Source organism: Podarcis melisellensis, assembly GCF_964234715.1.
Source record: "Podarcis melisellensis genome assembly, chromosome: 12".
Classification (NCBI taxonomy): Eukaryota; Metazoa; Chordata; class Lepidosauria; order Squamata; family Lacertidae; genus Podarcis; species Podarcis melisellensis.
The window spans coordinates 867,531-891,393 of NC_138544.1; the positions used below are offsets into that span (position 1 = coordinate 867,531).

General features: G+C 41.5%; 1 protein-coding gene across 1 annotated transcript in view; it reads right to left on the reverse strand.

The window, feature by feature from the left end:
* Positions 1-395: 395 nt before the first annotated feature.
* CUL1 (cullin 1) overlaps positions 396-23,863 on the reverse strand; it is a 43,532-nt gene continuing 20,064 nt past the window's right edge. Inside the window, exons 4-22 of the mRNA XM_081931057.1 lie at positions 23,096-23,263; positions 22,086-22,136; positions 19,267-19,357; positions 17,137-17,300; positions 15,797-15,959; positions 14,361-14,491; positions 13,347-13,454; positions 13,153-13,259; positions 11,860-11,908; positions 11,361-11,492; positions 10,179-10,296; positions 9,668-9,744; positions 8,243-8,374; positions 7,069-7,161; positions 6,407-6,454; positions 6,242-6,324; positions 4,069-4,174; positions 3,103-3,216; positions 396-914 (exon numbers count right to left, since the gene is read on the reverse strand). Coding sequence (XP_081787183.1) covers positions 834-914; positions 3,103-3,216; positions 4,069-4,174; positions 6,242-6,324; positions 6,407-6,454; positions 7,069-7,161; positions 8,243-8,374; positions 9,668-9,744; positions 10,179-10,296; positions 11,361-11,492; positions 11,860-11,908; positions 13,153-13,259; positions 13,347-13,454; positions 14,361-14,491; positions 15,797-15,959; positions 17,137-17,300; positions 19,267-19,357; positions 22,086-22,136; positions 23,096-23,263 — 2,016 coding nt within the window. The 3' untranslated portion in view covers positions 396-833. The remainder of the gene's footprint in view (positions 915-3,102; positions 3,217-4,068; positions 4,175-6,241; positions 6,325-6,406; positions 6,455-7,068; positions 7,162-8,242; positions 8,375-9,667; positions 9,745-10,178; positions 10,297-11,360; positions 11,493-11,859; positions 11,909-13,152; positions 13,260-13,346; positions 13,455-14,360; positions 14,492-15,796; positions 15,960-17,136; positions 17,301-19,266; positions 19,358-22,085; positions 22,137-23,095; positions 23,264-23,863) is intronic.

Below are 23,863 nucleotides of genomic sequence, written 5' to 3' on the forward strand. Positions count from 1 at the left end.
AGGCAGCTGCTTGTGTGCCCCACATACTGTAAATATCACATGCCCCCATACCTGATGATTATGATGATGTATTCATCCACCTGGGTATAACTGGTGATTCTATGAAAGTGCATGATTATTGGGAAAAGGTGGATTTGTAATACCAATATTAATTTCAGATGGAAGATGGATTTTCTGGCCCAGGAAATATTCCTTTAAACTCCCTCTCACTTTTCACATTGCAATAAAAGTTTTGGGCAAACTTCACTTTTCCAGTACCTGCAACCAGACTTTGACATCACTAAGAAGCAATACAAAAAGCAAAACAGGACTAGTTTATCTGGCTTTCATAATTATACCTTTTATTTACATTTAAGAAAGAACTCATGGAACTTAACAATAAAACCAAATGCAACTTGTACAGAAAGTTTTAAGTTTTTATTTATCACACATTAAAAAATGAAACACACTATACAAATGATTTTATAGCAGATTACACATGGGCCAAATTAGACTCTCTCAAACTGCTGCCAACATGTATGTATAAATGCTGCCTGGCAACAACTGTTGCTGTATAGCCAATGTATTGATTTAAATGCAAGTAGCATGCAACCTCCAAGGGAGGTTTCAGATTCCTTTCTGTTCTTAAATTAGGTTAAATGGCATTGGTGTCCATATTTACATACTTGAAATGTATCAATCCTGAGCAGGTCTGATGTAATTCCAAGACTGGCAGATGGAAGTCCTAGTCTTGGTTATAAAAATGGAGGTCCAGACGGCAGCAGGCCAACAGGTTCTGTTCTCATTTCTTCAATCACTTAACTACTTGCCACCCAGACAGCTGCTGAGAACCGTTAAGCCAAGTAACTGTAGGTGTCCTTCTCGCCATCCACTCGCTCCAAGTATTCCTTCTCTATTAGAATGTCAATGCACTTCTGAAAACAGAAAGATGTGACATTGTTCATAGCCGTTTTAGGAAAAAGGAAAAAGTACCGTATTTTTCTGTCTATAAGACACCACCTATTTTGGGGGAGTCCAATTTAAGAAAATGGGGCAAGATATATCTGTGTATAAGACGCCCCCAAATTTCAGACATTATTTTTTAGGGGAAAAGCCTAGTCTTATATACAGAAAGATACAGTATGTAAACTACAGCACTATGCTATAGTACAACTTCAGTATTGTAGTATTTTTTAAATGGGACTTGGGTAGCAATAGAGGGGGAACAGGTTAGAGGCCGTAGCACCAGCATCCCAAGTCTGAACCAAGTTAAATGTCCTCAGAGACGACATAAGCGCAGCAGGCACTGCATGGAGCCAGAGGCTTCTGCTGGGTCTCATCTGAGCAGCACAGGAGTACAGTCAGCCCACAACTTAGACACATTTAACTTGTGAGCAATCATTTTCACATGCTTGGCAAAATAGTAATAAATAAAAAGAGGGTGGGCATCTGAGGGGAAAGGACTTTGGGCAATCCCACCTGCCATTGCTCCCAATGTATTTTGACTATACGCAATTCTGGCTTTAGGCGCAATCCCCTGTGTAAGTTGAGGGCTTACTAGTGGAACAGAAACAGCATCTTTGGCAGTACATTCATCTTTATAGCAGCAATTCGGCCCAACAAGGAAAGTTTCAATCTTGACCAACCTTCTAAATCCCTTTTAATTTCTGACCAACACTTTTCATAATTATCCTTAAATAAACTCTCTATATTGGACAAACAGGCCAGACCTTACGCCAAAGAATAAACGGACATAAATCAGACATCAGGAATCACAAGACAGAGAAACCAGTAGGAGAACACTTCAATCTCCCAGGACATTCTATACAAGATCTCAAAGTAGCTGTTTTACTACAAAGGAATTTCAGAAATAGACTGGAAAGAGAAGCTGCTGAATTGCAACTTATCACCAAACTTAAAACCATGGAGACACCTGGTCTGAACAAAGACCTTGGATTCTTATCTCATTATACATGACAAAGCCATTTTTCACCTTCTCACCCCTTGCTTTTTCCTGTAAGACCTATTGCAGTCGTTAAGAGTCGTCAACAGGCTCATCACAGCTATCTGCCAATCACCCATTCCCACCACCCTTCTGAGTAATACCCCTCCCCACCTTCTCACTATATAGAAGGGTCTGGAAACTTCTGTTTCAGTGTATCTGAAGAAGTGTGCATGCACACGAAAGCTCATACCAAGAACTAACTTAGTTGGTCTTTAAGGTGCTACTGGAAGGAATTTTTTATGTAATTATAGTAGCTATGTAATTATATAATGATTGTGCACACACACAAACGGGGGGAAGGGAGAGCGAGATTTTTTAGGGCAGGAAACCTTTCCAACTTGATTCCCTGCAAGGCATCAGAATGTGAATAGTGAAAGGAGTGAAGTCCTTTTTGAAATCCTGCAAAAGGCAGGCAACTTTTGCAAGAGCAAAGGAACAGCTGGTGCTGTTGTAACAAAAAATAGTCAAAGACAATATATTGGGAGGTAAGGAACGGCAGAGAGATGGTGCTCTTGCACAAGAGCCTGGGGTGCGTGTCCAGGAGTCACCTGATACTAGGTCAGTTTGCCAAAATTGCAGTTTTTCCTTGCCACTGCCCCACAACCCCGAGCGCTGAAATGCAAGACGAAGCTGCCTTCTAGCAATCGTGGATCTACCTCCGTATTGTCTACACTGACTGGGCAGCTTGTGTCCAGAGAAGGAGCAAACTGGTAGTGTGGAGAGAGAGAGGTCACCCAGAACTTGTAGCCACACGTGGCCAACCCACCAAAAATGCACTAACCAGCTTCTAGACAAGCACAGACTACAGATGCTGATTTTATTTCTTGGATTTGCTGCAGAAAATCTATATTTAAATAGGGTAGTATGAGCCGTGATTTGGATGAAGGTGATGTGAGATTAGACACTATGGAAACCTGTCATGTGGAAGCAACCTTTAGTGTTGCTGAAAGTTTTACACTGAAATATAATGAAACAGGATCAGACAGTGTCATAATTCTACTTGAAACTTGGTATATTTTATGCTAATCCCTATTTTTCTGTATGTGGAAAGGGCTGCAGATGCATACTTCAGGAGAAAGATTTGTTTTTCCAACTACAAGATGGCTCTTTAGACAAACCTTTATTACTGGAACTCGTGGCTTGAACCTTGATGACAGTTGTGTGAGAACTTCTCCCAGCAACTGCTGGTGTTTCAGGACTTTTCTCATCTTCATAATCCTTACAATGGCAGCCTAACATGCAAGGGAGGGAGGGGGGAATCGTTTTAGTCATCCAAGATCAGCCACTGGTTACCAAAGACTTTTGACCAATCACAATTGTTATTATGGAGACCATGTTTTATAGCAAAACAAATCTATTTGGCTGTAGGAACATTTCAGCAGAAATAGCCAATCTTACAGATTTTCCCCCTTCTTACTTTATTTCATAAAATTTATATACTGCAGTTTAAATGTTGCTCACTTATGTGTTTGGAACACACAATTTTAAATTCCTAGATGGCAGAATATTTCCTTTATAGGTACCTGAATTAAGTACCGTATATACTCGAGTATAAGCCAACCAGAATATAAGCTGAGGCACCTAATTTTAGCACAAAAAACTGGGAAAACTTATTGACTCGAGTATAAGCTGGTTCACCACACCACAAACCTGGTGGTGGTGGCAAAGGCAGAGGAGGAGGAAGGAACAGCCCAAAAGGGCTCCTTTCAGGCCACTCGTCCCTCTGCCGCTCGCAAGAGCAGGCATAGGAGCCGTGGTTGGGAGAGGCGCGGCGCAGCATAGTGCCTCTCCCAATCGTGGCTCCTGTGCCTGCCCTTGCAAGAGGCGGGCGGCGGGACCAGCGGTGAGAAAGGGCTCCTTTCAGGCCGCTCGTCCCTCCGCCGCCACCAGCCGCCTCACTCGAATATAAGCCAAGGGGGGCTTTTTCATCATAAAAAATGTGCTGAAAAAGTTGACTTATACTTGAGTATATACGGTAAATTCTGCCAGCCGTGAGAACAAAGAGAATCCCACTAGATAAAGATCAGCAATATTCAGAACTTCTGCACATGGTCCAAGTTCCTGAGCTACCTATTCCAAATCACCTGGATTAGTAGTTTTCGGTCTTCCTCTATATTCTTATGTGTAGCTTCCTGTTCTTGTTTCTGCTCAGTCTTCATTGGCACATTAATGTTCACTCGCAATTTTTTGCTGCCAGGAGAAAGGCAGATAAATAACTTTACAACACACAGATAAAGAAAAACAACAACTATAGAACTGCCTGGAAATTTTACTAGATAAAAAAGGTATGAGCCCTATTCCACTTACTGGCTTTGCCTTTTTACTTTTCACTTCGGTGCATTGAGGAATGTTCTCCTTTGGCCGAGGGCTGCAGGCATCCTGGGGGTGGCCACAGCCTCTCCTTTTCCCCCTCCCCAGCACACAGGCTCCCTCCCTCCCTCAGCCACTCATTCTCCCTCTCCACCTCCCAGGCCACTGCCTGCCTAGGTGCTCCTGGCCAAGGTCTTCTCGCAGGTGCTAAGGCAGCCCCATGCCAAAGCAGAAGGCAGTCTCTCCCTCCAGCGTGTTCTGTGTCAGCCCTCTGCCCAGGGCAGCTGGAGCATCTTGTGGAAGGCACTCAAAGACATGGACTTTGGTAGACAGAGAAACTGGATGACGGACACCATGGATGGGCCCCTAGGACGGACACAGCAGGACGTCTCCTGCATTCTCATGACGTAGAAGGCTGCAATAAGACTTTAAATGGCAGGGGAAATGTGCTGGGAACTGGGGACAGGAAGGGGCTGCAGGGGAGACAATGCAATTGACACTGCTCTTTCCTGAGCATTTCCCTTCCCCCTTCTGAGTCCTCAAGACGGCTTGTTTATTTTGCCCCCGTTTTCATTTTAAAAAACTGTTATAAAGACATTTCCAAGGAGATGCAATGGTTCCAATTGTATTCTTTAAATATTCCTATATATGCACTTTCTTACATTTATGCTTACTTGCAAGCCAACTTCTGTTGTTTAAACAACGCCAACTCAACCATTTAGAATCACAATATTAACATCCAAGTTATTTTCAAATATGACTAAACAAGGGCATTCCCAGTGAAGTTGTGGAACTCTCTCCCCAGAGGTGTGTCTAGCACATTCGCTAAACAATTTCCTGCAACTATACCTGAGGTGTATATGTTTAGGACCTCTTCTACTTTTGTCACTGAAATTTCTTTTAAACTGTTTTTCATGCTGTGCTTTGAATTGTTGTGGCCTGGCACATGTACCCAGGGCACCTTAGGGTGTAGGGCAGGTAACAAATCAAATTATTAATGTATAATAATAATAATAATCAGGGACACGGGTGGCGCTGTGGGTAAAACCTCAGCGCCTAGGACTTGCCGGTCGTCAGGTCGGCGGTTTGAATCCCCACGGCGGGGTGCGCTCCCGTCGTTCTGTCCCAGTGCCTGCCAACCTAGCAGTTCGAAAGCACCCCCGGGTGCAAGTAGATAAATAGGTACCACTTTATAGCGGGAAGGTAAATGGCGTTTCCATGTGCTGCACTGGCTCGCCAGAGCAGCTTCGTCATGCTGGCCACGTGACCCGGAAGTGTCTGCGGACAGTGATGGCCCCCGGCCTCTTAAGCGAGATGGGCGCACAACCCCAGAGTCGGTCACGACTGGCCAATACGGGCAGGGGTACCTTTACCTTTAAATAATAATAATAATAATAATAATAATAATAATAATAATAATAGCAGCAGCTATTATCACTATTCTTCCAACAAGTAGCATTTGCCAGAAGCACTAATCCACTTTATGGCAGATTCAAAAGGCTTTTTACCCCAATCATTAATTTTATTATTATTATTTATTAAATTTGTAAAGGTAAAGGACCCCTGACAGTTAAGCCCAATCGTGGACTCTGGGGTTGCGGCGCTGATCTCGCTTTACTGGCCAAGGGAGTAAACATTTGTCCGCAGACAGTTTTTCCGGGTCATGTGGCCAACATGACTAAGCCACTTCTGGTGAACCAGAGCAATGCACAGAAACGCCGTTTACCTTCCCGCCAGAGTGGTACCTATTTATCTACTTGCACTTTGACATGCTAGGTTGGCAGGAGCTGGGACAGAACAATGGGAGCTCACAAGGTCTTTCACAATTCAGTCATTGTGAAACAGCATTTCAAATTATAAAAATGTACTGCAACAAATTACACAGTTCTAAGAAAGAAATCTTCTAGGGTTATGCATAAATGGTTTATATTAGTTAATCTGCCTTACTTTTTGTAACCAAGATAAAGTTTTATTAAGGTATCTGGCTTCAACTCCACCTCGTCGACATTTGCATTTTCATCTTCCAACACCTACAAACAAAAGAAACAATGCAGGAAAAAGTTGTCAACAAATCATTTCTCTCACATCCTACCCCAGCAAATCAAGACTTACCAGCAACTTTGACTTTAGCAAAATCTGTAGAACTTGTCCCAAAATATCCTAAAAGACAAAGGGAAGGGGGAAATAATAGTCCTTCATTCCATTTATAGTTAGAAGCACACATACTTATTTTGCAGCTGATGGGGAAGAAAGCAGAGTGCTTCTCTGCAAGCGCATAGGTGCATTAGTGTGTTAGGTTTCCCCTCCCTCAAATATTATACCCTAAAGAAAGACAAAATTAAGAAAAGCAAAATGCCATCCTGGGCTCTGCACTGTGAAGAAGGGCCGGATATGAAATGAACAATATAAAATTCCACAAAAGTGGAATGGTGCAGATTAAGTATTTTACTTCACTTCTCCTAGATATGGGAAAGGTCAAAGAGTTTATTATCCTGGGCGCTACAGCTCTACCTCCCTCAACCAAATCCAACAAGAACCCTTTTATGGCTTTGAAGGTTTCACCATATTAATGTCTTTCTAGCCGGCCATTAGTCATCAGAGCTAGGAAGCCTGCTTTCTTTTTAAAATGAAAGATGAAATTGTCGAGATCTAAATTTTGGAATAAAAAAAAGCCTCCAAGAGTGAAATAAAAGCGAGGATATTGTTGGGTTTCCAGAGGCCTACAGCAAAAACAAATGCTTGGGAAACCTACTGTGAACGTAACAAACGCTTACCATTTTTATCTGAGTACTGTCTGTCAGTTGTTGAACAGTGTAGGCATCTTCTGTGTTATATTGCAGCAAGATTGCCATTTGGAATGTAGATGCCTTCAAGAAAAAAAATGGGACAAATGTTCTTTTTGAAATAAAATCCAAATTTAAGCAACTCAGAAATGATTTTACTGCTTCATACAAAAAGCAAAGCAAACTCTAGAACAAACCTGTTCTCGTAGACTCAGCTGTTCTGCTTTTTGTACAAATTCTTATTTTTAAAAGCCCCTTCCTCCTAGGTACTGATCATTTTTAAAAATCTGGATTATGAACAAAAGCCTATTCATGAAATGTTCCAAAAGACTTTCTCCCCACCAAGAGCCTCAGGACACAAAGCAGACAAATGAACAGAAGAGCTTGTCTGCGTTTCAGTCCCTTTCTAAGGGCATCCAAACTTTTTTCAAAGAGGGACAGATTTGATGAAGTGAACATGCCAAAGTTGTTGAGCTTTTTTTAGGGTTTTGCCACAGGAAATAAACTGCCACAGGGGCTAGATTAGGCCCCCAAAACAGACTTTGGACATGCCTGCTTTTATCAAACAAATGGATTCAAATGAGCCAACTGGAAGTGTTAGCTATTTTGGCTTTACAGAGCACCCTTCGCCAAGGACTCCTCTAAAATCGGTGCACAGGTGTGTGTGTGTGTATGCTCAGGACTTGGTATCGAGAGCCGGCCAAGAGCCTCATAGGAGGGAGAACAATGCAGGGGAGGGAGAAGAAAGTAGAAAGTGGCTATTTAAACCATTAATGGGCAGCATAAAAATGAATCTGGGGAGAGCTGCAGCTCCTGTGTCTCACTCCTTTGCACCAAACCAAACCTCACTCCAGCCTGTATGCTCCCTTATTCTGGGAGATAAAGCAGCTTCCGCAAGCTGCTCTCCATATGCAAACGTAACTCTAAGAGCAGCAGTCAAGAACGGATTTCTAAATTTGTGGAATTGACTCTCACAAGAGCTGGTTGACTCTCCTCCCTTGGAAGTTTCTAAGCCCATCTATCCTGGATGCTTTGGCTGAGATTCCTGCCTTGCAGGGGGTTGGACTAGATGACCAACTCTACAATCCTAAGACCCTACGAACTCTATACTCAGTTACTGATACTCGTAGAACCTTCGTATCAACAGCACAAGGGTGCACCTTACCTGTAGAGTGTATCTGTTTTTGAAGCAATTGGTAACCAGTTCCCCTTTGGAGAGCTGATACAACCAGGTCAGTTTTCTTCCACTATGGCGACTAGCGTAAAAAGCAGTAAATCTCTGGTAACTGCGCTCCAGCTACATATTGCAAAGCAAAGCAAAAACACAGCCATGTAAATGTCACGTTTTCAGCCTTATTTTACCAACCTAGTTTTAAAATCAGATTAGACCTTTTATCAGCATGTCTTCATTGATAACCTAAAGGGCATTTGCAATATACATGTAATAGAATTGAAACAATTTGCAGGAAGCTCCTGCACTATAACAGAAAAAGCCCTCATGATGTTCCCTGGGTTCCCAACAAGGGCTTATCGCCCGGAGGTCACTAAGGTCAGCATCTCAACTGCCCCGCTGAGTTCAGACTTCACTCAAAATACCTGCTGCCATTAGCCACTGACTTAAGAGAGCAAGAGAATTCTCCCTTTATATTTTTACTCCATTACAGCTAACCCAGACAGTTGGAAAGAGTCCCCTTAGAATCCACCCAGACCAGAAGACAGACAGTTCCAAATAAATACACTAGTTTAATTAAGGGACCTAATTACATTCAGAATATGCCTTCTTTACACAGGGTTACTATAGTTCCAGATTCCTGATCTAACATAACTGCCCAGCTTATGTCACTGACCGTAATAAAAAGGGTATCTTAGGTTTCAGAATAGCATCCTATTTAAAATATAGTTTCATCCACCTCCCTTACAGCTACACTCTCCAGCCAGTTGCTCACTTTGACTTCTCCTGACATCCTCTTCCACTCCCCCCTACTGTGAATACTGTGATGGAATGAATATCCACCAGCAATTCTGCAAGAACTGCCTGGCTCTTATTGAGGAAGGCAGTCCAAAAGCAAGAATACAGACAGAAGGCAAGAGTTCCCTTTCTTTTGACTGCAGAGATTCAAGTGCTGCCTAGTACAGAAAGCATGCTGAAACTGGACTGTTCTCGAAATGAAGTGGAGAGGTTGGAACAGTAATTCATTGTAAAATCTGACCATACGCCATCACGGTTAAATGTGTTTCACCAGACCTCTCTGGGGTGTTGTGATTCCTGCACTGCAGGGAGTTGGACTAGATGACTCTGGAAGTCCCTTCTGACTCTACCACTCTATGATTCTTGGTCTGCTTTACATCTGTGACAGCCACCCACTAATACCCCACCATTTCAAGTGTTTAAGGAGCAATTTACAGATGGCTCTCATCCAGACTGAACACATTATAGTAAGTGCTCACTCAACTGTACACCTCATAGATGTGGGAGGCGGAGAAGCCACCTTTATAAATTGCACAAAGCACCTTGGCTTCATTCATTCGTCCCACAGATTACAACTCTCATGTAAATGGAAATGCAAGCTTAAAACACTAATGCACCCACCTCTGAGGGGAGAGCAAATGCACAAGACATTTGGAAGGGCCACGATCCGGAGCTCAGAACCTGTATGCTAAAGTCCACTGGAAGAGAAAAAAGGAAAACACATATACACTCTTTCTTTCAGTATTTATATACTGAATATATAAAAACAGAGCTTTCTGTTCTTTCAAATAAAATGTATTGGGGAAGATTAAATAGGCTTATATTTAAAACTTAGGGTCTAATAGATCACATTTTGAATTACAGTGGCTCTTGCCAAATTAGACCAAATATGAGCCAGTTGCACAAATAGTATGTCCAATGCACTTTTGAGTTAACCAAACCTACAAGACGACCGACACCACCGGCACGAGACACTTTGCTCGACTCAAACACATTTTACCAACACTTGCTTATACTTGAGAGCGAGAATTGTCATTTCTTCATCAATTGTTCACTTTCATCACATAAAAAAAGAAAAGAAATTGGCTACTCAACCATTCATGTTTTAAAACAAATAGTTAGATTAACTTACAATCCAATGGCTCCGAATTGGACAGGTGCTTTTTAAACTGTTCATTCAAGTCTTTGCTTACACCAATATCTTGGAACATCCTCTGAAGCTTTGAGGTGTACTCAAAGCCACAAGCTTGCTGTAATTAACCACAGAACAGTTTATGAGAGAGGAGAAAAGACCCACACATCTTACAGCAGGACCCAGTTTCCAAACTTATCCAATAGTAGAAGCTACCAACAACAAAACACACCTATTTAAAAAGGCGGAAATTCCAGACATAAGACAGCCCTAGCTGAGCAGAACTAGAACACAGCAAAGCCAACAGAAAGAGCAACCACACAGCAATAAATGTGTAACTTGTCATGGTTGAGGTCTACCTCAAGTTGCAGAAGAGAGACGCACAAGTGTTATGATCCCCCCTCTTGTTAATTTGACCCTTCCAGTCACTGGGCTAGAATGGGTTCCTCAAAGGCAAACCTAATGGAAAAGTTGGATTGTTGCTTCACCTCACTCGCTATTGTTTTTCACAGGCATGTAGACAATTGAGAAAAGCCAGACTGTCACTTTTGTGAGCTTACTTGGGATGTCGTAGCTCAGTGGCAGAGAACGGGCTTCACATGTAGGTCTTAAAAAAAACAAACCCAAATGGCAGGGCTGGAAAATATCTCTGACTTGAGACTGCAGACACCAGTCAGCACTGACATATTGAATTTGATACTATACCTAAGAGCTTCATGGTTCTTATGCTGTTTAATTATCCTGAATAACCCCCAAACCAAGCAGGCTCTTCCCAGCCACTGACAGCCAGCTTGTGTGCCATAGCCACACAAACGAATCACCAGGAGTCGCTGTGTGACAGAATTTGTAGAGGCTCTTTTGGCCTATAGATGCTTCAGCAACATTCACTAAGAAAGTTTGGTGAGCCGTTTGGAGGCTGATTACTATTCTACAGCCATCTAACTCTAGTAAAGGAAGTATGTAAGAATCCCAGTACATAAAAAAGAGAAAATCCAACCAGCATGCTTATGTATTTTTCTCGGGATTCTTTTACTGTGGGGGTGGGGAGCCTTATTTGTCTTCCACCAGCATAGCTGACAGTCAGGGTGATGGAAAGTGTATTCTAGCACCTTCTGGAGAGGCTGCTTTGCAGTGTAATCCTGGAAAGGAAGGTGGTGAGGGAGAGGCCCAAACACAACTCACCTTCAATTTGGAGATCATGCTTGCCTCAGCATCATCACTAGCACTGTTCTGGTGCACAAGCCGCTTTGCCAACATTTTGGCATAGAATTTTTGAAATACGTCTTTGTCTTCAATATACTTAAAGACAACCATCTGGAAAAAGCATGTATTCTTAGTATTATTTTCTAAATGCAAACAATTCAAAAGTATTCAAAGACAAAATCTCAACTTTCAGCTCACTAAAATATTATAACACTTTTAAAAACATTTAAGATTTCAAACATTTCAAATCTTTCAGAACATGTAGCACACAATATAAATTTACATAAATGTAAGCATACACAAACCAATGTTCACTTTAATTATTTTTAAGGGTTGTAACAAATAGTTTAAAACATATGCACAGATGTTGATAAGTTTTCTTCCACAATTCTCTCAATCTTCATTCAATTTTCATTCTAAAGCAGTCTGCAAAAAGAATTACTTGAATGCAGAATACAGCTGAGAGTAAGAGCCTTACCACTTGATTGAGTGTGTCTTCAAGCTCGGCTTCCTCTGGATTCTTTGAGCTGTGGTAAAAAGGGCATCATTCTTGTTACAGTTCAACATGCTTACCATTTGCAATTCATAAAATCTCATTTACTTTCCAGTACAACAAGCTCAGGATACGCACAGCTTAGGTGCAGCTGTAAAGCTCTCCAAAAGGCAGCAGTTTACAACAATTAAGCAGCATCTAACCCATGGGTAGGAATGCAGGTGGCGCTGTGGGTTAAACCACAGAGCCTAGGACTTGCCGATAAGAAGGTCGGTGGTTCGAATCCCCGCGACAGGTGAGCTCCTGTTGCTTGGTCCCTGCTCCTGCCAACCTAGCAGTTCAAGAGCACGCCAAAGTGCAAGTAGATAAACGGTGTTTCTGTGTGCTGCTCTGTTTCGGCAGAAGCGGCTTAGTCATGCTGGCCACATGACCATGCTGAGCTGTACGCCGGCTCCCTCAGCCAATAAAGCGAGATGAGCGCTGCAACCCCAGAGTCGGCCACAACTGGACCTAATGGTCAGGGGTCCCTTTACCTTAACCCATGGGTAAACTAAGGCCCGGGGCCCAGATCTGGCCCAATCGCCTTCTAAATCTGGCCCACGGACGGGCTGGGAATCAGCATGTTTTTACATGAGTAGAATGTGTGCTTTTATTTAAAATGTATCTCTGGGTTATTTGTGGGGCATAGGAATTCATTCATTCCCCCCCCCTAAATATAGTCCGGCCCTCCACAAGGTCTGAGGGACAGTGGACTGGCCCCCTGCTGAAAAAGTTTGCTGACCGTTCCCAAGCATTGTATCAACAGGAATGTTAGTCTCCCCCAGACAGACTGGACACTGATCTCTCACTGAACTGCTGCTCCCTTACCTACCCTCTTTTACTGCTGTGAGTCATGAATGAATGAACCAGGAAATCCTGCAGATATTTTAGCGCAAGATTTTTATTAATCCTGGAAGAATGCATCCTCATTAAAGAGTACACAGTTTCAGTCTCTCCCTGTGGAAAATCCTGCGTCAAAGAGGGGCCCCAGAAAGGTAATGTAGCTGAGCGTTTCTGACAGAATTTTTCTGTGTGTAGGGATTAAAGGAGGTTAACATGTAGGAATAACCAGACTGAAACCTACAAATAAGTTTTCCCAGCTACAGGTAAAGATTAGAAGGGTGCACAAGACTCCTTGATCAACAGTTAGAATGGAATTTCATTTCATGAATGGTGTGTGAACAACTCTAGTCTACTACTAACTTGCAGAAGTCACAGAGTTTCCCATAGAACACATACCTTTTCTTGAGCAGAGAGTCACAATACCGTGCCAACAGCTCTGGGGATTTACTGGATGACTGGGCCATTTTTGTTACTGCGTTGTTATTTATAAATCGACCACAAGCCTGTGATACACACAAAGAAGTTAAACTTGCAGACATCTTCAAAATGAGTAATTATCAAGGACAACTACAAAGTTTAAGTCCATTTACCTTGTCTAGAGCAGCCACAAAGCCAGCATCATTGTTGAAAGCAGACATGACCAGTGCATTGTATTTCTTATGGACATCCAACACGGTCTGTACATACATTTTGGGATCCTAGAAATTAGAGAGGGAGATGACAAAATTGCCCTATTTCAGAATTCTCTCACAGCTACAGATTTTAAGGCAACATTTTCAGCACTTAAACAACCGACAAACAATAAAGACATTTCAAAAGCAGAACTTGACTGAGTGTTAAGTTTCAGAAAAACATACTACACTGAACACCTCATCATTTCTTCCGACAGAAAATCCTTTAATTACTTCACCACAATGCAAGCTCACCTTGGAGAAAGCTTAACACCCCTGGACCCTATAATATCAAATATGATTGTAAAATGTGAATCAAATAATGAGTAGTCCTCCTGACTGACAAGACCTTCACAAGAGAGTTGAGGCAGAATTCAGGAAGCTCCACGTCCGCGACTAAAGCAGTAATTGAAAATAAGATGCTTATAGCCAGGAGAGACCAGGATATCTTCAACAAGTCACTTGTCTACTTAGGGCAAGTTCACTGGCCAAGCGGCTCAGGATCTCACATACAATGACCCCCTTTCTTATCAAGAAAAAATACTCAAGGTTAGATGAGGTGAGAGCGCCAGTCTATTATTTGGCAGAGATGCATTCAAGCTTTTTAAAGCCATATTTTGAAGCCATCATCTCTCTTTAGCTCAGTTTGTATCACAGCACAAGGCTACAGCTTGAGAGGTCACGGGGCACCCACCACCCCCAGCCGTAACTCCCTGCTTGCGTATACTGTCACCGCCTATTACAGACCCAGTCCTGAATCAGCAATGTTTGAAGTCCCTGTAGATATTCCTGACCCTGCAGGAAAAGTCTAGTAATTCTTACACTGCAGTTGGTCTATCTCTTGCTCTTTCAACTCCTTAGCAAACCTATGGTGAATCTGGGGCAATGTGCCCAGATTCAAGATATCAAAGTTCCTTTGGAAGAAATACTTGCATTAAGAGCAGCTTCTCCACACTTTTCAATGGCAGAGAGACCCTGGCTGTGGATGTGTGTTTCCAAAAGTCTTTTGAGCTCCCCAAGGCCATCTTGGATTCGAGACACAAGGCTGTACATGCGCCCCAAGTCTGGAAAAGAGGAAACAGATCCTTTCAGTTGTACAAACGTCAGTTCTGCATCTGAGAACTGCTCAGGAAACAAGAAATACATTTGCAAACATATCAGAACCATCTAAACCATCGTAATTCCAGAGCAGGAAAACTTTAAAACCTTAACGCTTAAATTTAACTATTGTCAATGTTATCCAAAATCATGAATAAGCAGGACAAAATATGACATTGAGTTTTAACTTGATGATGAATGACACGAGTGGTGCTCCACAGAACAGCTTCACTGAGGTTAAGGGTTCCCCTCTCAATAGCGGAATCCTGATAAATTTAAGGCACCTATAACTGGGCAGGTAAGTGAAAGAAATGTCTGCCAACGAAAAATCCTTCAGGAGATCTACAGCTAGCAATCAAAAAGCATTTTTAGGAAAAAGTTGATTTTGAGGGATATAAACTTTGTAGTTTTTAAAAATCAAACCACCACTGTTGCAAGGCAAATGACTAAATTCTATAAGCCCACATTAAATTTATTCATCCTTTTATGGGTAACTATTACATGTTTACACTTGCTTGATGTACTACAAAAATAGGACAATACTTGGTTACTGAATACGCACAAACACAGTGGACTGAGTTTTAAATTGCTCAAAACCAGTGAAGTTGTGGGAAAAGCTTTTAGAGGGTAATACGCATTGGTTTCATAAATAACACTTTTAGGTAAACATTTTTATTACAATGGCTTTTAAACAGCCTGGAAAGTCCATTATGTCTAACGAATACTGAAGTTTTCAATCAGACCCATGAAACTAATGTCCTATACCACACACACAAAAAAAAAATCCCCTATTTGCATATTTTTATATGCCTGTCCATGGAGTTTTCTTGGCAGGAATACTGGAGTGGCTTGCCGGTTCCTGCTCCAGGAAGTCGTGTCACGAAGAGTCGGACACGACTAAATGACTAAACAACAACCACAAAATTTGCATATTTTAACCCATTTTCCTATGCTTAGCATCTAGCAGTATTTATAACTAGGCCAAACTGAATTTGTCTACTAATGCAAGTGATGGTCACCTTAAAATCCTTGTCATTTAATTTTAAAAGCTATTAATCACAGAAATTGAAAGTAGATTTTTCATATGGCAAAAATACACTCCTATGCATTGTAATTCTTTGAAAAATTACAAATCAAGTATTTTTAAATTTGTTCTTCTCCCCCACACCCAATTTTATGTAAATTTTAAGTAGAAGCCACCCTGGGCAAAGGTCTATCACATTCTTCACATTACTCATAAATGTCTAGAAGTCAAGCTTGAGAATGATAACCTTCATTTTTGTCAGCATCCAACAGGTTCTGAAATTCTGTATGAAATATCTCCAAGTGTTTTTCAATCAGTACTTGTTCACATTTCCGAGCCAGCTCATCTTGCGTGCTCTCGTGGAGATACACCTGAACCCTCCTCTGCTCCTCCAGGAGACGGGCTTCGGCCTGCAAATAAGCAAAGTCTGAAATGGTCCTAACGTCCAAGTCGCAAGAAGTCGCAAGTGGTTTTGCTGCTATTTCTATGATGAAATGTTATGAATTCATATTTGAAGAAGCATATTAAGAACAAGTTTTCAAACCCTTTCCCAGTGGCACGTATATGGACCTACCTTAGACTCAGATCACTGATCTATCTAGCTCAATACTGTTGAAATGGAATCAGTTTTCAACAAATCTCAGGAATTATTATTGCTGTTATTGATTATATTTCTAAGCTGCCCTTCATCCCAAAAGAACCCCAAGGTGGCATGTAAAAAGGAATAAATACAAAACAGGTGGGTGTGGGTATGAAATAATGGCTGGGGAACCCGATAACCTAAGAATCCACAAAGCACAAACTGTGCCGTTGAGTTATGTGTCACCTCCATACTCTTATTTGCATCATCAGGGGTTATGCAAGTACTGGCTTGGCTGACAGTCAGCCTCTACCACAAACCACTTTCCTTTTCCTGAAGCCCTCTGACATGTGCAAAATGGGCAGCGCGAAGAGGCAGAGATTTATTGCATTTGCAGTGGGATATGGTTAAGGTAAGAACAGCAGCGGTGGTTCCTGTTATTTCTTATCTTCTCCAAACTGTGGTTGAAATGAGAGGAGCCTGTGAGCTGCTCTTGTCAGAGTGCCAGAAAATAGCAGAAGGGTGCTCTTTTTTAAAGAAAGGTTTTAGTAGAAAGATGGCTAACAGAGCAATCCAACCCTCCTTTGTATCGACTTTTTTTGGGGGGGGGGCATAGGTTGGATCAGGCAGGCCTTCTGGCATCCACTGGCATCTTGCCACCTGCAGAATGTTTGCCATTCCGCCTGACAACAGACAGGCAGAAAGCCCCCCATGGCTGAGCTAGACAGGATCAGGCAAGATTCGGAGCTGGTTGTAGCGCCAGCTCCAGACTGGAAAGCACCCCCAACTTAGAATATAAATACTCTATATTAACGTTAGACCAGCTGACAAACGAAGAGGAGGAATTTTATACAAACAAAACCTGAACTACAGGAATTATGAAAAGAAGGTGAGGGATTCAGCTTGACTAGAACTAAGTAACCCCTCGAACCTCTACCATGCAAAAACAATCCTATTACTTCTAATTCCATAAGCAGTTTCAAGATCTAGGCAGCAAGTGCACTTACTTTTTTCATGTATTCTGTAACTGGATTCTGTTGCAAAAATTCAGTGCTCTCTCTTGTGTAGAACCTCTCTGTGTCAGCAAGAAACTGAGACTCAAAGGACTCCTTATACACTGTCAGTGTAGGGCCCTTAGCAAAAGTATCATCTTCATTCAGACCTAGCTCCACTAGAAACATAGGGACAAAGCAAATAAATAAATCATATAGTTATTCTGCTGAATAGGAAAGGTTCTATGTTTGTACCTATGCCTAATGAACTGCAAAATTATCAATCCATTCAGAAAGATTCCATCAACTTTATCTAAGAATGCTGAAAGTGGGATGAAGAACCTGCACATAAAATTACAAGATTGCACGCTTCTGCAGTTCAAGCCAGTCTCACAGCATAGCATATCGCCATGGCTATAAATTCTAATAATTTTGTTTTGTTTGCAGAGGTGTTTTTTAAAAGTTCAAAATGGTAAATATTTTCTCTTTTAAATTCAAGCTGTTAGAACTGCAGACAAAACTATTATTTCAGTAACTGCAGCCCAAGAACATGGATTGTGAACCTTTTCTGGCCACGAAGCCACATCTTCATCTTGCCAGCTTCTGACACAGTGATGTCAGGGGATGCTTCTCTTTCTAGCCCCCAACACTGGGACTTCAAAGCAAACCACAAGGCTTTCAAATGACCCCTTGTGCTTCTGTTTAAACCCCCACAAGGGTTTGAAGAAGAAATGCAGAGGGAGTGTCTGAAAACTCAGAGTAAGGTGAGCTCCTACCAACACCCCCCCCCATACTTCTCCTTCAAACTGCAGAAGCCTGGAGTGCTACATTTGATCCACAGACTGAAGTTCCCTATCTGTGACTTGGAGCAAAATCCCAACCAAGATTAAAAAGATTTACTCATAGATAGGAGCGCCCTAGGACAGCAGCCTTAAAGGAAACATTTAGACAAAGTAGTTTTCATTTGTGGCAGCTGCATCACAAAATGTTTTCCCCCAAAACAACATTGTTTATTAGGCAAAAGTGGCTTCCTGAAAAGGCTTTTCACTGCCACATACCTTCATAGTGCTCAAGTCTCTTGCTTCTACATCTGAAGCGAGCTCTGTCTTCCACATCATAGTTGAAGGTGTCCACAAGACTTAGCGCAGAAGTGCATAACTTTTGCTCCAATTCCTTCTTTCAGCACAATCCTAGCCATGTCTACTCAGATGTACTACTGAATTCAGTGCTTACTCCCCAATTGGTGGGGTTAGGATTGCAGACTTTTTCTTTCTTCAGTCTTCAATTCTCTATTGCTCTATTCCTACCTCTCTCCCCTGCTGTTTTATACTCTTCGATCGGTCATTGTGTGATTTACAGTGGTACCTTGGTTTACAAATTTAACTCAATTTACAAATGGAACACACTCAACAGGAAGCAAAACATGTTCTGCTTCCAAGGCAACGTTCACAAACCAAAACACCTACTTCCGGGTTTGCAGCGTTCTTAATCCAAGTTGTTCTTAAACTAAGGTGTTCTTAAACCAAGGTACGACTGTACTGTGTTTAGCAAGCAGCCATTACACACATAAAAATAAGAAGAATACAGCTAACAATAGTGGTTTACATTTCTACTGCCTGACTTTTACACAAAAAATCATTTCCCATCCCCCCTTTAAGTTTTATTACACGAATCTGTAAAGTCTTGGCAAGAAATCTGGGTGTTCTAAATATACCTCTCTATATCAGACAACAAAAAACAGGTCTTTGTAAGAGATGTTCTTCCCTTCTGCCATCTTAACAATGGGTGGATGTAATTGTTTCTAAGGGCATTATAAAAAGGGCAGTCAATATAAGCAACATATAAAGCTTTCACTCTCCCAACTATTTACACACGGAGAGTAGGCAGGTATATTGAACTTCATGACGAAGGAGGCATTAGACCCAGATTGTGTCATACAGTTTGTAACGAAGTCTTAAACATGAGGCTATGCAACTTAACTGATTAGCTGAAGCAGCTGATATTCTGCTAACTCTACAACACACCAGGCATGGGGTGGGAAAAGGACTGCAAATAAGGGAGATTTCAAATTCGTCCACAGGGTTGCAAATAGTTGGGAGTTGTACAGGTCTGGCATGGAGAAGTTAGCAATAAAAAATATTTTACCATAAGACTGCACAACTCCACTGATCAGTCTTGTATTGATTGTTTCACCATTTCTTTCCTTTTCAATCAGCTTCAGCACAGCATTTGTTACCTTAAAAAAGGAAATAAAGTGAAGACAAACTAGTTATTTAAACCAATTACACAAAGCACCAATGCATACATTTGAAAGCTTAGGGTCACCCAAAAAATCCTTATAGTTCAAAATCAAAGGTGAATATTAATCATTTTCATCTTAATTGTTTTCCTCTGGAGCATGTTTAGCTCTCTTGAATCATGTGTAACTATCCAGTCTTCAGAAGCATTCTGCCTCCAGGTAGATGGCACGTGACTCAAGTGGCTGCTGGGGAAGGACATCACCAAACACTGGCTTCCCATCAGCCATGCTTACTGGGAGATGGGGAAGGTCCAGTGTGGTGCAAGCACAGCAGTGGGGTCAATCTGGTCTCCCACCTCTACACCAACCTCTACTCCCCTGAGAACAGTGGTGGGGCTTTGGGGAGACCAGTTCCATGGCAATGCCCCCTTCCCAGGTTGACCCATTTCAGCCCTTTCATTCTTACAGCTTCCTATAGGGATATAAGGACTGAAAAGTAAAATGATTAAAAATGCATTTCCAAAGTATGCTGTTATCAGGAGCTATCAAGATGCCTCTGGTATAAAACATATTTGTTTTGTTTTTAAAACATTATAGTTAGAACTATGAACTTATATAACGTTACAGTGGTACCTCTGGTTAAGTACTTAATTCGTTCCAGAGGTCCGTACTTAACATGAAACTGTTCTTTTTTTTTTTAATAATATTTTATTGAGTTTTTTTTTCCTTACAGTCAGAAATATATAGATTAAAGAAAAAAGAACAAAGACAATGAAAAAAAGAAAAATATCCAACTCTCCATAATGTTTTTTAACAATCCAACTAGACTTCCCCACATCCTCCAAACCCTGCGTTCTTTGTAATAAAAACGTCAGCAATTTGTTACCTTATTTCATAACCTACTGTAACCTTCAATTTATCATGTTTCTAGGTTCACGTTTTTGTATCCCAATTCTTGTATATTTAAAATAGACATAATAAAATTATTTCATGATTCCACCTCTTCTTTCTTATGCCTTAATTTTCAGTTCTCATAATCAAGTTGCTGAAGCTAAAGTTTCCTAATCGTGCATTTTCTTAACATTCATACAACTTATAATGTTTTTGCAAATAGTCCTTAAATTTTTTCCAGTCCTCTTCCATTGTTTCCTCTCCCAAGTCTCGGATTCTGCCAGTCATTTCGGCCAGTTCCATATAGTCCATCAACTGCGTCTGCCATTCCTCCAGCGTGGGTAAATCTTGTGTCTTCCAGTACTTTGCAATAAGAATTCTTGCTGCTGTAGTAGCATACATAAACAAGGTTCTATCCTTCTTTAACACTTTCTGGTCCACCATGCCCAGAAGGAAGGCCTCTGGTTTCTTGGGAAAGGTATACCTAAATACCTTTTTTAACTCATTGTAAATCACTTCCCAGAAGGCCTTCACTTTTGGACAAGTCCACCAGAGGTGAAAGAATGTCCCTTCAGCCTCCTTACATTTCCAACATTTATTGTCAGACAGGTGATATATCTTAGCAAGCTTGACTGGGGTCATGTACCACCGGTATATCATTTTCATAATGTTTTCCTTCAAGGCATTACATGCCGTGAATTTCATTCCGGTGTTCCATAAACTTTCCCAGTCCTCGAACATAATGTTATGCCCAATGTCCTGTGCCCATTTTATCATGGCAGATTTAACTATCTCATCCTGTGTGTTCCATTTAAGCAGCAAATTATACATTCTCGAAAGTGTCTTAGTTTTTGGTTCTAACAATTCCGTCTCTAGTTTCGATTTTTCCACCTGGAACCCAACCTTTTTGTCTATTTTAAAAACCTCTTGAATTTGAGCATAGTGTAACCAATCTTGCACCTTATTTTTTAATTTTTCCAAGCTCTGCAACCTCCAATTGTCTCCAGTTTTTTCAATTATTTCCCAATATTTCGGCCAATAGGCCTCCATGTTGAGTCTTTTTCGAGCCTTAGCCTCCACCAACATGAAACTGTTCTTAACCTGAAGCTCACTTTAGCTAATGGGGCCTCCTGCTGCTGCCACACCGCCGGAGCACAATTTCTGTTCTCATCCTGAAGCAAAGTTCTTAACCTGAAGCACTATTTCTGGGTAAGCAACGTCTTTAACCTGAAGCATACGTAACCCGAGGTACCACTGTACTGTATGCTATTAATAACACAGAATACTTATGTACAATCAAATGTGATTAACTACTGTTTAAGGCAGCTATTAACTATATGCATAATGATAAACTACTTTTCAGCAGACCAATTTTTGTATTTATTAAAGATTTAAATGAGAGCTGCGCAGCGCTCCCTCTTGCTGTTCTGGCTTCTGGGATAGCCCGCGAAGCCTCCACAGGGGCGCGGGATGAAGGCTCTGCGCTGCCCTGTGGAGGCTTCGCACCGCTAAGGCAGAAGCTAGAACAGCGAGAGGGAGTGCTGCACAGCACAGGGAGTGCTGGCTTCTGGGACAGCCTCGCAGCCTGCATTCACTCCATAAGACGCACATGTATTTCCCCTTACTTTTCAGGAGGGGAAAAGTGTGTCTTACAGAGCGAAAAATACAGTATGTCCTTTCTGGGCAGGATACTGACTTATTTGACAGGTTATAACTTTTACTTAAAGAATATGGATATATATTTTTACTATTAATCCTATAAATAATTCATTAGTCCTCTAAATAATTAAGGCAAATCTTATAAGAAAATACAGGAATCACTGCAAATACATACCTGCTTATTTAATGGCCTGAACAAACAGTCCCTCCAGGTGACAAGGGCAAGCTAGGATTTAACAGAAGAAAATAGAAGTTTGTGGTCTACAGCACAAACACACTGTGCTTTTCAGAACTTTCTTCTTTCAACAAACATTTTCTAATGAACATTGTCTTTCAAGGGATTCCCAAGCCCTGTAAAACTGCATGGAGGCTGCCTGTTAAGTGGACTTACTGAGCAACACCTCTGCCTTAGGGCAAGACTGGACAGACTGCAGGCTTGCTGGAATGTGGGGTTTCTTTGTTTTTAATTAGAACCCGATGTTCTATCACCTACAATCAGATGCAAAATAGTGAACTGCAGGAGAAGGAAAAGGGAATGAGCATAAGTTTGTAGTACAATCCTATGTATGCTTACTAAAATGTCCAGGAAATTGTTTTCAGTGAATTACACTTTCACAGAAAAAAACAATTGTGGTCTTTCCCTTAAGCTTTCTGTTTCTCCAGCCTAATTTTGGAGGCACTTCATGCACAAAACTTATGCCATAATGCATTTATTATTCTCTGAGAGAGTACAAGACTCTTTTACTGTCACATATCAGTGAATGGCCAAGATTCAGAAACTCTGCAAATTACCCAGAGATTCAACAGCAGGTCCCGATGATGTTCAAATGCAGCCACTGAGAGATCCAGAAGACAAGGAACATAACTGCCCCTCTCATGCCAGTAGTGCATGTTCTATTTTATAGCAGAAGTGTGACCCTCCAGGAGTTGCTGAACTCCTATCAGTCCAAGCCAGAATGGCCAATGATCAGGGATGAGTCCAAAAACTTGTGGATTGCCACAGGCTAATGGCTCATGTTTCATAGCGGTAGAGCATTCATAATAAAAAAAGTTGCTATGAACATTTTGTGATGCCGCAGTAGAAACAAAGCTACACAAAGCTCTTGTGTCTACCCATTTAAAAACAAACAAGACATCCCACAAATACTTTTCTATTGAAAGTTACTACCTTCTAGGAATACTTACTGAATAGATTTCATATATTCCCTTGCGGCCTTCATCGCACTCACGACGAACCCAGTGTCGATTGAGGTAGGCACAAATCCCATTCAGCACTTTGCTTGAAAACCTATAATCCTCCCACTGTTGAGTGTAGAATTTCAACACACTTTCATCCATCAAGTCTTCGCCATCCTGGAAGAGAAATGGGGGGGGGGGTAATGCCAGACACAAGCAGGACGTTTGTGATATGCCCGAGGTCAGAGTACAGCGGGAGCCTTAGCAATCCTTGATTCCTTCCCAAGAGACACGTTTTCTAAGGCATGAGACCATGTCCATCTTTGCTTCCTGCAAAGTCATAGGCTTACAGAATTTCTTCAGTTTTCATCATTTTGGAAAACTGGTTACAGCTCTCCATCATCTCAGATAGCCAGAGATGTTTCTGCAACTGTTGCCATATTATTTATGTACTTAAGCCCCACTCCCTGCGTTAAGCATTTCTTTTAACCCCAGAGGGCTTACTCCAAATTGACACTGGGAATGCAACCACTGGGCAGAAAGGTAGCACCAATTTTATGAGAGACAACAGACATCTTAATACTTCTGTACCTGAGCAGGACAACCATAGTTCAATTTAAATCATCTTTAGGAAAGTGCCTCTTTAATTCTATTCCAACTGGAATGACAAAAGCTTGCTGGGAACAGGTCTGTGAAGAACAGACAAGCATTTGAAAAAATGTTTGGTGGGATCAACCTGCACCTATTTAATCCTATTGCTGAATACTATGTTTCAGA